A 14,779-nucleotide genomic window follows, 5' to 3' on the forward strand; every position below is an offset into this window, starting at 1 on the left:
TGTTACAAAAGCCTTTTATTTCAAATCAAAGAATCCCGACAAAAATGTACTCAACTTTAAAAAAAAAAAAAAAAAAGTTTATTGAACAGCAAATCAGCACATTAGAATGATTTCTGAAGGATCGTGTGACACTGAAGACTGGAGTAATGATGCTGAAAATGTAGCTTTGATCACAGGAATAAATTATATTTTAACATATATTCAAATAGAAAGCAGTTATTTTAAATAGTAAAACTATTTCACAATATTACTGCCTTTGCTGTACTTTGGATCAAATAAATTCAGGCTTGGTGAGCAGAGGAGACTTCTTTAAAAATCTTACTGTTCAAAAACTTTTGACTGATATTGTATAAAAACAATAAGTCCCATTTAGACAGTTAGCTAAACAAAATGTTTAATGAAGAAATTTCAAGGACACGATGCCTTACCGCTACAATAAAAAGACGACAACAACAAAAGCTTGCAGCCCAGCTTTGATCTTGTTTTAAACTCTTAAACGTAAAGATTACTGTAAGAAGCAAAGCAAAGGGTTTTATGCCACAGGAAAACATTTCTGAGTATAACCAAACTCAAAAACCCAACGCAACCAAAACATTCTTGCTAGCAAGGACGTCTTTGGCTGAACCGTTGAGCTTTATATTTAAGAGTTTACGTCAGTGACCTCCTGATGCAGTTTGTCATCCGTGTACCTCTGAAATCCTTAAGGATGAAGCTCATACTACAGCTGTGATTGATTGCCGTTGTCACACCTCCAGAGCTCCACACCCCGACGGACGTGTTTCATGCAGCAAGAAATCGCATCAGTGGAAACAATAGCAATTCTCTAAAATCAAACTACAACGGCAGCCGCCACAACATCTTGTCCTTCACCTGTTATGGATTTTCACGGCTCGCCGCCCAAAAAATAGACGGACTTCGGTGGATAAGAGGTAAAACCACCGCACAATCTCGCTCTGTTTATCACATCACATCTGGCAAGCGCTCGAGTGCACGTGAGAACTGAAACGCTGCATCAGTTGACATCGTGTGATCAATGCATACATTGCAAGGGTGAGATACTGATACTGCCAATTATCATGCATATATGCATATCACTCTTAGACATTTTTCAATTCGAATATATTTGTTTCCTATCGTGTGATACATAGCCTATACATTTTATTTAAAACATTTAATTCTGTATGTTTTGGTGCATTTGTAAATAATTATTAAGACGTTGGCTGTCTCACCATAACGTCTAATTCCGAATAAGCAGTTCTTTGGTTGAGCACAGATCCTGAAAACCTGCTGCCAAATACTGAATTGTTGCTTGTTTTCTTTTTAATATGAATGTGTTTATTTTTAGTCTTTCTGTTTAGGATTACCACCAGTAGTTTAGATTGATGTTTTACACTGAATCGTTTATGGGTTCTGTTGTATGAAAAGATGCAAAGATGAATTATTTTTGGTGGGTCTCTAAAAATAGCACCCAATATAAACATTAATGCCACTGGGTGTTCAGGAGGAAACACCTTGGTTTATTTTTAATAACCATTCACAGATAAGCATTGGCGCCTTAATTAAAAATGCTAGACGAATAGCATATAACATTATACACTGTTAACAAGATAAATAAATAAATAATGGAATAATAATGGAAATAGTGTGCAATGAATGTAAACAACAATTTGTCGGCCATATATGCAACTAAACAGGTTAAACAAAATGATAATAATCGGTTAATAATAATATACAGTAGTCATGTATTGCTGATTTTATTGCTGGTATTATAATTATTTATTATTTATTTATCATTGTGTTAAAAAATGTTCTCCGTATCAGCGGTCAGACATTCAAATAATTGTTATTGGCTTTCATTGTAGGCTATATTTATTCTTATTTTGTTATTTTTCCATTATTATGTTTCACGTATTTTATATAACATAGTATATGTGACCCTGGACCACAAAACCAGTCTTAAGTCGCTAGGGTATATTTGTAGCAATAGCCAAAAATACATTGTATGGGTCAAAATTATTGATTTTTCTTTTATGTCAAAAATCATTAGGAAATTATGTAAAGATCATGTTCCGTTAAGATTTTTTGTAAAATTCCTACTGTAAACCTATCAAAATGTAATTTTTGATTAGTAATACGCATTGTTAAGAACTTAATTTGGACAACTTTAAAGGTGATTTTCTCAGTATTTTGATTTTTTTGCACCCTTATATTCCAGATTTTCAAATAGATGTATCTCGGCCAAATATTGCCCTATCCTAACAAACTATACATCAATAGAAAGCTTATTTATTGAGCTTTCATATGCTGTATATATCTCAGTTTTGTAAAATTTAGCCTTATGACTGGTTTTGTGGTCCAGGGTCACATATTTGCATATTTTATATGATATTTTGTTTCTATTGCATGATTCCTTTGCTTCTGTCTGTCATATCTCTTTGTTTTGTCATCTGTAGCTCAGTGCATGATCTTAAATAATTAAATCTTAAATCTTAATGTATGCTGATAATTACCTGTTATTCTCCATATATACTTGGATGTACACTGGGACACCACCATTTATAGAGCTTAATGAGGAAAAATCCTAATATCTCCTGCCCTAGTATCCACTGTCTCTCTCAATTTGATAAACAAAATGTAGAGAAGGAAAGGTATTTCATTAACCATGAAAATCTGATTTGCTAAGCCATGATCGCTACTTGAAATATGGCTAGAAATATGCTCTAAAATTAGTCGGTGTAACTGTCCTACTGTGTGTTTTGCAGGTATTCTATTCTTGTCCAGGACAATGGAGGTGTCGGAGGATGACATGCAAAGATGTGTGATGAATTCTCGGAATTTACATTCCCCTTTATATCTGCACTATACTTAGCAAAGAACAGCCCGGTGTAACCATGGCAACAGCAGCATCCTCTGAGTGTGCATCATTCCCTCTTTCATCTGTAAACATGATGGTTGTGGTTTGTATTTGCTCACCATATTGTGCTCTGCACAGATTGCGCTACAGATGTTTAGGCAAAAAATGTCTTTATTACAAAAATGTTTTCACCATATGTCCTTACTGATCATGCAATTCTCATAAAGTGTCAGAAAAATATCACTCATTGAAATCCTATCACAGACAGCACCTCTGTGTTCTTAAAGGGATAGTTCACCCAAAAATTTTAATTCTGTCAATATTTACTTAACTTTTTTCGTTCTTCAGCAGTTACAAGATTGAAAAACCTTTCTAATAAAGTCATGTCAAATTTATTTGTTTAACACTTTTTACAATTGTTATATATACACACACTATCAGTCAAAAGATTTTGAACAGTAAGATTTTTTTTAAGTCTCTTCTGCTCACCAAGTCTGTATTTATTTAATCCACAGTACAGCAAAAACAGTAACATTTTGAAATATTTTTACTATTTAAAATAACAGTTTTCTGTTAATATATATTTTAAAATGTAATTTATTCTTGTGATCAAAGTTAAATCTTCAGCATCATTACTCCAGTCTTCAGTGTCACATGATCTTTTAGCTCATTGTAATAACAAAAAATCATTCTAATAACAAAAACATTTATTATTATGTACATTTTTTCAGGATTCTTTGATGAATAGAAAGATCCAAAGATCAGCATTTATCTGAAATAAAAAGCTTTTTTAACATTATACATTATACCAATTAAAAGATTTTATTTAGCAAGGATGCTTTAAATTGATCAAAAGTGATGATAAAGACATTTATAATGTTACAAAAGCATTTATATTTCAGATAAATGCTGTTCTTCTGAACTTTCTATTCATCAAAGAAACCTGAAAATTTTCTACTCAGCTGTTTTCAATATAATAAATGTTTTTTTTTTGTTCATGTGACTGGAGTAATGATGCTCAAAATTCAGCTTAAATAAATTCAATTTTAAAATATATTCAAAATTTTACCGTTTTTGCTGTACTTTGGATCAAATAAATAATGCTTGGTGAGCTGAAGAGACTTTTGTAAACTTTTTGTAAAAAAACTAAAAATCTTACTGTTCAAAAATGTTTGACTGGTAGTGTGATATATATATGATTTTATTTTTTTAAGCAGCCATTGGTCCAGTCTTCAGTGTCAAATGATCCTTCAGAAATCAGAACATTTAAAAATCAGAAACAATATTGGAAAAAGTTGCTTAATATACTTTTTTTTTGCCAAAACTGATCAATAAATTGTTCACAATTTTACATTTTTGTAACAAAGTAAATATTTTAGCTGTCACTTTTGATCTATTTAAAGGGGACATTGGATGCACTTTGGTAGCTGGTAGGATTCTTTAGGGTCTTCATAAAATGCCTACAAAATATGTTGGTTAAAATTCCTCAATGGTCGTGCAAAACAACACCTTTTTTACCTTCTCAAAAACAGCTCTGTTCACAGCGTTTTGGTGCATGTCTCTTTAAATGATAATGAGCTACTGCTCACCCCACCCCTCTCTTCTGTGTTATGTGAATTCGGTAGCTTGTTACCTTTAAGAACAAAACTAATCCATTGCATCCTCAGTGTCTCTCATGTTAGGAGAAAATGAAGGCTTATGAATGAATGATGCATTTGTATAGCGCTTTCATTGTGTATTTCCGTACACCCAAAGCGCTTTACAATCATATGGGGGGTCTCTCCTCAACCACCACCAGTGTGCAGCATCCACTTGGATGATGCGACGGCAGCCACAGTACAACGGCACCAGTGAGCTCACCACACACCAGCTACAGGTGGAGAGGAGAGAGTGAAATAGCCAATTTAATGGAAGGGAATTATTAGGAGGCCATGATTGACTAGGGCCAGTGGAGGGAATTTGGCCAGGACACCAGGGTTACACCCCTACTCTTTTACGAGAAGTGCCATGGGATTTTTTGTGACCACAGAGAGTCAGGACCTTGGTTTAACGTCTCATCCGAAGGACAGTGCTTTTTACAGTATAGTGTCCCCATCACTATACTGGGGCATTAGGACCCACATAGACCACAGGGTGAGCACCCCCTGCTGGCCTCACTAACACCTCTTCCAACAGCAACCTAGTTTTCCCAGGAGGTCTCCCATCCAGGTACTGACCAGGCTCAGCCCTGCTTAGCTTCAGTGAGCAACCGATCTTGGGCTGCAGGGTGATATGGCTGATATGGCTGATATGGCTGATATGGCTGATATGGCTGTATGTTAACTTTTACAGACATTGTTGTTGCAACAGCTGCTTGAGCACGGAGAAAATGGTAGACAGCGCACAATTGGTTGAGGGTGGAAATATGCTAACACGGGACAGTCCGTCAGTGGTTATGGGCGGGGCCTGAGCAGTATGACATCATAATGCTCAGAAAATCTAAACGGCTTGATAATTGAGACTGTTTAGGTTTTCTGGGGATTTAAAAAAAAGGAGCAAGTGGATTTTTGTCATTCTAGGGTGGTTGTGTCCACACACTGCTAAGACACATTTATATTCAAACACCATGTAAAAGTGAATTTGGCATTCATTGTCCCCTTTAATTCATACTTGGTCAATAAAATTATTTAAAAAATTGTACTAACCCCAAACTTTTGAATATTTTTATTGTTATTAATATATCTCACACTTATTGTCTTCTGTTGCAGGTAATGTTTTACAGTCTTCAGTGTGGAGAGGAATCCGCTTGATGATAGCTCACAGGACCATGGCAAAGGTTTAGCTATGATTTTCCAGCCTTGAATGGCTAATACCTGGTAACAGCTGCCATGTTTTCATGTAATGGCAGCTCATTGGAGGGGTGTGGACTTCTTGAACCAATAGAAACTGAGATGCAAGACTCTGATACTGCCCTCATGCCCACTACTCTCCGGGTGGCACTGGCAGCCATCATGATCTTCATGATCACCGTTGGTTTTCTTGGCAATGCCATTGTGTGTCTGATAGTGTATCAGAAGCCAGCCATGCGTTCAGCGATTAATCTGCTCTTGGCCACACTGGCTTTTTCAGACATCATGCTGTCGCTGCTGTGCATGCCGTTTACCGCCGTCACTCTCGCAACTACGGACTGGAGCTTCGGAGTGGGATTCTGCCGCATATCCGTCATGCTGTACTGGCTGTTTGTTCTAGAAGGTGTGTCTATACTTCTAATCATCAGCGTTGATCGGTTCCTCATTATTGTTCAGCGGCAGGACAAGCTGACGCCTCATCGTGCGAAAATCCTTATTGCCGCGTCATGGGCCCTGTCGCTTTGTGTGTCCCTGCCGTCTGTGGTCGGCTGGAGGACGGCTGGGATTGGTGCACAAGTACCACAATGCATTCTGGGATACAGTGAATCTCTTGCAGACCGGGGTTACACAGTTCTGCTTGCGGTCGCTGTGTTTTTTGTGCCATTTGGTGTAATGTTATATTCCTATTTGTGTATTCTCAACACGGTTCGACGCAACGCACTGCGCATCCACAATCACACCAGCGAAGGCAGCGTCGCTATTAACCATGTCAGCAAGTTGGGTTTAACCGGTCTGCAAAGGCCACAAGTTAACGTGGACATGAGTTTCAAAACCAGGGCCTTCACTACTATCCTCATCCTGTTCATTGGTTTCTCCGTGTGTTGGCTGCCACATACGGTGGTGAGCCTGTTGGCGGTTTTCAGTAGACGCTTCTACCTCAGCCCAGCGTTTTACCCCATCAGCATCGGGGCGCTGTGGTTGAGTTACCTCAAGGCGGTCTTCAACCCGGTGATATACTGCTGGAGAATCCGAAAGTTTCGTGAGGCCTGCTTGGAGTTCATGCCCAAGAGCTGTCATCTTTGTCCCAAGATTCCCGGGCGAAGTCGCAGACGCATAAGGCCCAGCAACATCTATGTGTGCAGCAGTGAGACGCAGTCTTCTGTTTAGGATTTGCACCAAAGTATGTTTCAAATTGACTGAGAATGGAAGATGATGATGTTCAGATATGACACATTCATGCTTTCAAAGAACTCTTATGAATTGAATACTTGACAGATAACTATAGTCTGCAGTGATGAAGGAAACAGCATCTGCTGTCTGAAATTCATCAGAAGCAATATTCATGTATGTTCCTGAACTAGGTCATTTCTTTATTTTTCTTTTGGAGGGATTATACATGTTCTGCAGTTTTGTAAAACATGAAAAGTTGACAAATAAAGTAACTGAACTGGTGATTTACTGGACTTTTTTTTAGATCAAATTTATTCATAGTTAGGTGCGTTTTTTTCCTCAGTAATTGTGTTTGGCAGAATTTTTTAACCAAAGCACCTTACAGTAAGCTATACATTTTATCTGTCTGTGTAACCCACTGAGTAACAAACCCATTACCATTTTCTTATCAATTTCAATTGCTGTTCTCCCACATTCAAGCTGTGCTTGTCAGTAATGTTAACCACCTTGAGTCTGCCTTGAACATCAATCCCAAAGTGAAACTACAGGACTGGTGGCAGTTGGAACTGAATACTTTTTGTCTATAAAGTTTATTTAAAAAAAATAAATAATCAAACTTAAATTATTGTTCTTGTTTCTTAAGTTTTACAATAGATTTATTATTTCTACTTGCTGTTTTCAATTATTTTACCAGTCTGACTGAAGAATTTTGCTTATGCAAATTGCATTAAAAACTACCATCATTAACACTCTTACCATTCCTGAAATCTGTAATTTGGAATTCATTGTCTTTAAAAATGTGGCATTGTCAGTAAAGCCACAATTGCAGATTGTCAATCTTAGTGTTTTTTCTTTTCTTTTAAATCCTGTAACTTGGAATTGTGAGATATAAACTTGCAATTGTTACATTATAACTTACAATTGCAAGTTTATATCTCACAATTCTGAGAAAAAAGTCAGATTTGTGAGTTTATATCTCACAATTCTGAGAAAAAAAGTCAGAATTGTAAATTCATATCAAACTTGGCAACCATACTATGGAAGCCTGTTTCTGCCACTGAATAAAAATATTGTGACTTTTAATCTCACAATTCTGAACTTTTTTCTAAGAATTGCATGATACAAACTCACAATTCTGACTTTTTTTCTTAGAATTGTGTGATATAATCTCGCAATTGCGAGTTACAAAGTTAGAATTGTGAGACATAAACACAATTCAGACTTTTCTCAGAATTGTGTGATATATACTTACAAAAGCAAGAAATAAAGTCAGTATTACGAGATACAAACTCCCATTTGTGAGAAAAAAAAGTCAGAATTACAAGTTTTTATCTCACAATTCAGATTTTTTTCTCACAATTGAAAGTTTATATCTCGCCATTCTGAATGTTTTTCATGCAGTTCTGACTTTTTTTTCTCAGAATTGTGATGAATAAACTCACTAATTAAAGTTATAAAGTTTGAATTGTGAGACATAAACACAAATCAGACTTTCCCCCAAAATTGCATGATGTACTCTCAATTGCTCTCAAGAAAAAAAGTCAGAACTGTGAGATACAAATTCGCATTTGCAAGAAAATTTTCTGAATTACGAGTTTTTATCTCGCAATTCAGATTTTTTTCTCACAATTGCAAGTTTATATCTCCCAAATATGACCTGAAACTTGCAATTAATTGCGAGTTTTAAAGTCCCATTTTGAGAGGAAAAAATACTCATATTATGTTCTCAGAATTTAGGTTTCATAAGTTTTCATAAGTCTGACTTAACTCACAATTGTGTGATATAAACTCGCAATTCTAAGAAAAAATGTCAGAATTGTGAGTTTATTTCTCAGAATTCGCAATTCTTACATTATAACTTACAATTACAAGTTTATATCTCACAATTCTGAGAAAAAAAGTCAGATTTGTGAGTTTATATCTCACAATTCTGACTCCATTTCTCAGAATTGCGAGTTCACATCTCACAATTCTGACTTTATAACTTACAATTGCAAGTTTATATCTCACAATTCTGAGAAAAATGTCAGAATTGTAAGTTCGTATCAAACAATTTTGAGAAAAAAAGTCAGAATTGTGAGATTTTTTTTTTTTTCCATACTACTGTCAATATAGACTTCAACGTGGATGTAAACTTATGGGCCAGACTTCCGGATCATTAGCTGCTATTGGGAAATAATGAGAAGAATAACATGTGCAGTAACTGCTTAAACTTTTTGCACTACAAACAAGTGTGCTCATATTTAAGACAATACATTAAAATAATATGGTAAGACACACCTATTTGCTATATCAAGCAGCAAAATTAGCTTTTTTGTACAGCTAAAAATAGCTGGAGCTGGATGACCGGAAGCCAGACCCATAAAATTTACAAATGGCCATGACTGCTCTTACGGGAAAAATAAGGTGAATACTGAAAAAGATTAAAAAATGGTCAATTTGTTTTTCACTGACCAAGGCTGAAAGTGCCAAGAGAGTGGTGGATGGCCATTGTAATGCCAATTCATTTAATAACATAGATGTACACAAAAGTGAAATTTTTAATTTTGTATTTTGTTTGAAAAACAAGTTAAACTGTGTCATGCATTGACTCATAATGTAGATGATTCTGTTTCATTCTGTCCTAGCACACAATTTACTGTAGGTGGCAGTAATGATCCTGTGCTGTTAAACGCCTCTCACATAAGCGCAGAACAAAGGCGCTTCTTCCTGCGCTCTCCGGAAATAGGTGAGAAACATGGCGTCACACAGGACAGACAGAACGAAAAACCCTACATCAAATGCCGGAGATAACTCTAAAATCGACCTTCTGCTTCATCCAGAACTTCTTTCTCAGGAGTTCATTCAGCTCATGTTACGTGAGGTGAGATTTGGAGCTACATGAAACCTGTCGGGTTCTTTTAAGCTAATCGCGTAACGTGCTTGTTTCTTATATGAACATGATAATCTTTATAATGTAGGTGTTTTTGGAGAGCTCAGGCGTTTCTGCAAAGTATAATTTTATCAGATCTAACATTAGTAAGAACGTCTGAGGCATGAGTTAGAAAGAAAACAGTCACAGAACAGCAGCAAACGAATGGTGTCTGTGTTGTGTTTTAGAGGAAGATAGCAGTGGGTGATGATGAAGACCGTGACCGGCTCACCGATCTGTACCTGCGGCATGTCATTCCTCTCCCGCAGAGGGATCTGCCCAGCAGCCGCTGGGGGAGGAGGATGGAGAAAAGCCGAGCGCGTCAGAACTCCACCAGCGCGCACAGGTACTGATGGTTCACCTGGATGACAAATGAAAAAGTCTCTTATTGTGTGAATCTAATATAATTAACTCTATTGCCTCTTGTCATTTAAAGACAGTAATACTTTTGTTTAGGACGGATGCGTTAAATTGATCAAAAGTGACAGTATTTAGTGTTACAAAAACATTCTTTTTTGAATAAATGCTGTTTTTTTTTAATCATTTCTTTTCATTAAAGAATCCTGAATTGTATCTTGTATTCCTCAAAAAATATAAAGCAGCACAACTGTTTTTAACATTAATTAACCTTTTTTTCAAGTAACTAGTGAAGTAACACATTACTTTTTAATTGACAAGAAAATATCTTGAGTTACTTTTTCAAGTAAGCAATGCCAGTGCTTTCCCATTTATTGACTGACAAGTCTCCTGTCCTCATGTTGAGAAAATCGGAAGTAGGGAGGCGTTGTGTGCGCTGTGCAAACATGATGTTACTGTAGTTTAATGCTGCGTTCCAGGTAGAGTGCGGATCGGGCCGCATTTTTCTGTCCGAGCCCGGCCCGAGTCCGACAGAGCAGTAACCGAACCCGACCCGAGCCCGACAAGCATTAAGATATTTATGTCCGAGCCCGATCCCAGCCCGACACAGTTAAAATCTCTTTTTACTCATACTAATGACACATGCACTTTTTTGTGTGGAAAGCCCGCTTTTATTAAGCCACTGTAAAAAAAGCGTTCGGAAATGTCAACAGATGAGAGCATCAGTGCACACTGGGCAAAAAGCGCCGTTATAACACGGGCGCACTATCGCGCTGAGGTGACCGAGCCCGACCCGAACCCGAGCATCCTTTCTAAATATCTGTCCGAACCCGGCCCGACCCGTCGGGTCCCGTCGGGCTCGGCTCGGGTATCCATCCTCTAGTTCCAGGCAGGTTTTTGAGCTTGTAAATCACGACTTCAAATCACGACTTACAACTTTGTAGGGTTCCAGGCAAGTCACCCCGAACTGCCTGAGCGCATTAATTATTATTACATTATTATTAATTTGATTGCAACGTTATATTGTCCTAAAGTCTATTTTTTTCACTGTGTACCACTTGAATAAACACCGCACCCGTAGGTGCTGACATAGTGGTTTCGCGAGCTACGTCACGTCAGAACTCGGAACTGGGAGTACATCGATCTAGTACGAGTTCACGAGTGGGAAGTCACGGGTTTGACTGCCGTTCGGATGCACTTTCACGGGTAGAAGGTTGGAAAAAAACGAGTAACGGGTTGCCTGGAACGCGGCATTAGAGTAAATGTGAACATACATTAGTCTTCTTACTAGCAAAAAATAGATTCTCTATTCATCAAAATGAATTAAAACGGTGAAATGTAAGCTCAGAATATGATGCAAACCTGCAATAATTAAATGTTAAATGACACTAATCTATTTAATCCCATTTTAATAACCAATGTTTGCTGCTGACCTTTGAAGAGTGTTAAAACTTCTTATTCTGCATTCTACTGTACATATGTCAGTTTACTTTTCCTTTAGCCTGAGGCTGATTCATTTCCCTTTTTGGTGTGAAAGGCTTTTACATTTGCTGAAAATATAACTTTTTATGTTAAAGTAAACAGGAAAACCCTGCCACAGTTAAAAAGTAACTCGAAAGTAACTCAAAAGTAACATAACACATTACTTTCCATAAAAAGTAACTACGTGACGTAATCAGTTATTTTTTTAGGGAGTAATGCAATACTGTAATGCATTACTTTTAAAAGTAACTTTCACCAACACTGCTGAAGACTTGGGTAATGGCTGCTAGAAATTCAGCTTTGCCAAGAAAGAAATTATCTTTTAAAATACATCCAATAGAAGAGTTATTTTAAATCTTCATGATATTTCACAATATTACTTTTTTACAGCATATGTGATCAAATAATGCTGCCTTGGTGAACATTCTTTCAAAAACATAATGCATTAAAAAAAAATTACCCATCCAAACGTTTGAACACTGGTTTATGCGTAGTATACAAGCTATAAATGCATGCATACAAATGTGTAATTATTCAATATTCCAAAATATATTTAAAGAGGTAGTTCACCCAAAAATGAAATTTCTGTCATTACTCACCCTCATGACGTTCCAAACCCATCAGACCTTCTTAAATTATAATATATTTGATGAAAATGAGAGCTTTCTGACCCTCCATAGACAGCTACATAACTGACACATTCAGTGCCCAAAAAGTTAGTAAGGACATTGATGAAATAGTTCATGTGACATCAGTGGTTCATCCGTAGTGTTATAATGCTACCATTTGTCATGGTACTGTTGTGAATGCGCATCAAAAACTGACATGGAGGAGAAAAAATTGTTGAATAAAGTTGTTTTCTTTGCGCACAAAAAGTATTCTTATAGCTTCATAACATTAAGGTTGAACCACTGATGTCACCTGAACTATTTTATCAATGTTCTACCTTCTGGGCCTTAAACATGGTAGTTGCGTCATTGTCTGTGCAGGGTCAGAAAGCTCTCGGATTTCATCAAAAATATCAGAATTTGTGTTCTGAAGATGAATGAAGGTCTTAGGGTTTGGAACGACATGAGAGTAAGTAATGACAATTTTAATTTTTGGGTGAACTTTGGGTAAAAAAAAAATATTTTTTTGCTGAAGCTTGTAAATCTCATTGTGCTTGCTTGTTTAAGGACATCTTAACTGAACTTGATGCACAATTTAGAATATGCTAAATAAAATTTAAAAAAGTTGATTTGAGAGGTGATTGTGAGTAATAATATAATTTTTCATCAAGTTCTCGTATGGCTCTTATGTAACTGAATGAAAATATCCAAAGTGGTTTCTCTTATATAACTCTTTGGTTTCAATTCAAGCACTGATAGTGGCAGGAAGAGGCCGTTGATTGTGTTTGATGGCAGCTCTACTAACACTGGCGGTGTTAAGCTGAAGAAACACGATCCTTCATCAGCACCTGTCACCACAGACCGACTAAAGCCCCCGGTTTCCAGCATCAATCTCACAAACCCCATACGTAAGCTCTCTGGGACCTCTACAAACTGCTCTTCCTCGAATTCCTCGAACAAGACGCCAGTGTCACCGCCAGGGGCCGATCCCAAGAGTCCCTGTAATCACTCTAAAACTGCCAACTCCCCAGTACATTCAAACAATACCACGTCTAAACTGAAGCGTACGTCCCCCAGCGATGGAGAACCCAACACTAGTGTGAGTATCAAAACAGCTTGACAGGTGTTGTGTGGTGTAGAGTGAATCTTTTAGGTTTTCTGATATTCTTTTATTTTTTGTGGCAGAAGGACATCAAGTCACCTGATACAAAGAAAAAGATTCAACATATCACATGGCCATAATCTGTGAAGTCATCTAGGATGGACGTTAACTCCACCGACGTCGTCTGCTGGGTCTCTGAGGCTCATGATGAGACACATGAATTTAAAAGATGGATTCTTGCCTCGCATCTCAAGTTGTCACTTTCATCTTTACTTACCAGCCTCAGGAAAGGTGACTTGTGTAATGTGAACCTCTGGTGCATTTCACACTAGGTGACACATCAACTTGATGTGTGGTGAAGGAACTGAGATATTCCTAGCAGTTTTATGTTAGACTAATCAGTTTTTCACTTTTTTTAGCAATATGTTTATAGAAATATCTTTCTTGCTATGAACAAACTTTCCGTTGTGAGCGATACATGTTGGCTAATCAAACCCACTAAGAGGAAATGGATGAAAAATGGACTTGCTTTCCATTGGTCTGCAGTGTTTTACTGGCATAGGAGTATTCAGAGTTTGGCATTGGCATTTTGAAGAAATCTTTTATTTCTCCCATACAATGTTTGCATTGATCAGTGTTTTAGATCGGGATAGGCCTGTCCAAGTGCTTCGGTCAATATCAGGTAAATCCCTTGACTGTTTTTGTATTTATAGCCCCCACGGGGCCAAAATGCAATTGTGACGTGTGTTGCATCATGCATTGATGTGATTAAGTGAGAAAGCGAAATGAAGGGTGTTTCATATGTCAGTGTTTTAGTGACGGTCTTTTCTAGACATTATGAATTGAGTTTTTATTGAACTGCATGGAATGTTACTCAGTGAAAACAAGCCTGATAAAATAAATGGCTGAGAGCATTGATCATGATGTCTGCTGTTCTTTTTTTTTTTACAGAAGTCAGGAATGACCCTCAGAATTATATTATAAAATTATAAAAATTATATAAGTTAATACTGCACCAGTGAAACTAAAATGTACTATCAATATCTTTAAAAAGTTAGTTTATTAAATGTGTATTATATATGAATTTCATAGCTGTCCTGCCTTTTTACATGTACTAGTTGACAGTTTGAGGTTGATAGGGTTTTTTTTGCATTTAATGCAATAAAAACAGCAAAATTGTAAAAATTTAACCATTTATTCCTGTGATGCAAGGATACATTTTTAGCATCATTACTCCAGTCTTCAGTGTCAGAATGACCTTCTGAAATATGCTGATTTGCTGCCAGTATTGGGCTATTTACTCAAAAAATGTAATATACAGCTGATGTCAAAAGTTTACACACACCTTGCAGTATCTGCAACATGTTAATAATTTTACCAAAATAAGAGGGATCATACAAAATGCATGTGATTTTTTTTATTTTTTTATTTAGTACTGACCTGAATATGATATTTCACATAAAAGAC

At 36.7% G+C, this 14,779-nt stretch overlaps 2 protein-coding genes across 3 annotated transcripts; both read left to right on the plus strand.

The window, feature by feature from the left end:
- The first annotated feature begins 711 nt into the window (after positions 1 to 711).
- gpr45 (G protein-coupled receptor 45) lies at positions 712 to 7,134 on the plus strand. Its single transcript, XM_073846131.1, has 3 exons — positions 712 to 929; positions 2,763 to 2,951; positions 5,602 to 7,134. Exon 3 carries the CDS (start codon positions 5,722 to 5,724, stop codon positions 6,847 to 6,849), a length of 1,128 nt encoding a protein of 375 aa, XP_073702232.1. The 5' UTR covers positions 712 to 929; positions 2,763 to 2,951; positions 5,602 to 5,721; the 3' UTR covers positions 6,850 to 7,134.
- A 2,423-nt stretch (positions 7,135 to 9,557) lies between these two features.
- On the plus strand, positions 9,558 to 14,230 carry c8h2orf49 (chromosome 8 C2orf49 homolog). Of its 2 annotated transcripts, none has more exons than XM_073846224.1 (4): positions 9,558 to 9,715; positions 9,952 to 10,109; positions 12,961 to 13,309; positions 13,396 to 14,230. In XM_073846224.1, exons 1-4 carry the CDS (start codon positions 9,590 to 9,592, stop codon positions 13,450 to 13,452), a joined length of 690 nt encoding a protein of 229 aa, XP_073702325.1. In that variant the 5' UTR covers positions 9,558 to 9,589; the 3' UTR covers positions 13,453 to 14,230. The 2 variants fall into 2 exon arrangements, with proteins under 2 accessions (XP_073702325.1, XP_073702324.1); XM_073846223.1 differs by having other exon boundaries at positions 9,577 to 9,715; positions 13,399 to 14,230.
- Positions 14,231 to 14,779: the final 549 nt, after the last annotated feature.

The sequence above is a fragment of the Garra rufa genome, chromosome 8 (assembly GCF_049309525.1).
Source record: "Garra rufa chromosome 8, GarRuf1.0, whole genome shotgun sequence".
NCBI lineage: Eukaryota > Metazoa > Chordata > Actinopteri > Cypriniformes > Cyprinidae > Garra > Garra rufa.

What these genes read in the sequence shown, in the direction of transcription:
- gpr45 (XM_073846131.1), top strand. Translation starts at nt 5,722, where the DNA reads ATGTTTTCATGTAATGGCAGCTCATTGGAGGGGTGTGGACTTCTTGAA.
- c8h2orf49 (XM_073846224.1), top strand. Translation starts at nt 9,590, where the DNA reads ATGGCGTCACACAGGACAGACAGAACGAAAAACCCTACATCAAATGCC. An exon ending in TTCAGCTCATGTTACGTGAG is followed by an intron (nt 9,716 to 9,951) that starts GTGAGATTTGGA and finishes GTTGTGTTTTAG; the next exon opens with AGGAAGATAGCAGTGGGTGA. An exon ending in AACTCCACCAGCGCGCACAG is followed by an intron (nt 10,110 to 12,960) that starts GTACTGATGGTT and finishes TTTCAATTCAAG; the next exon opens with CACTGATAGTGGCAGGAAGA.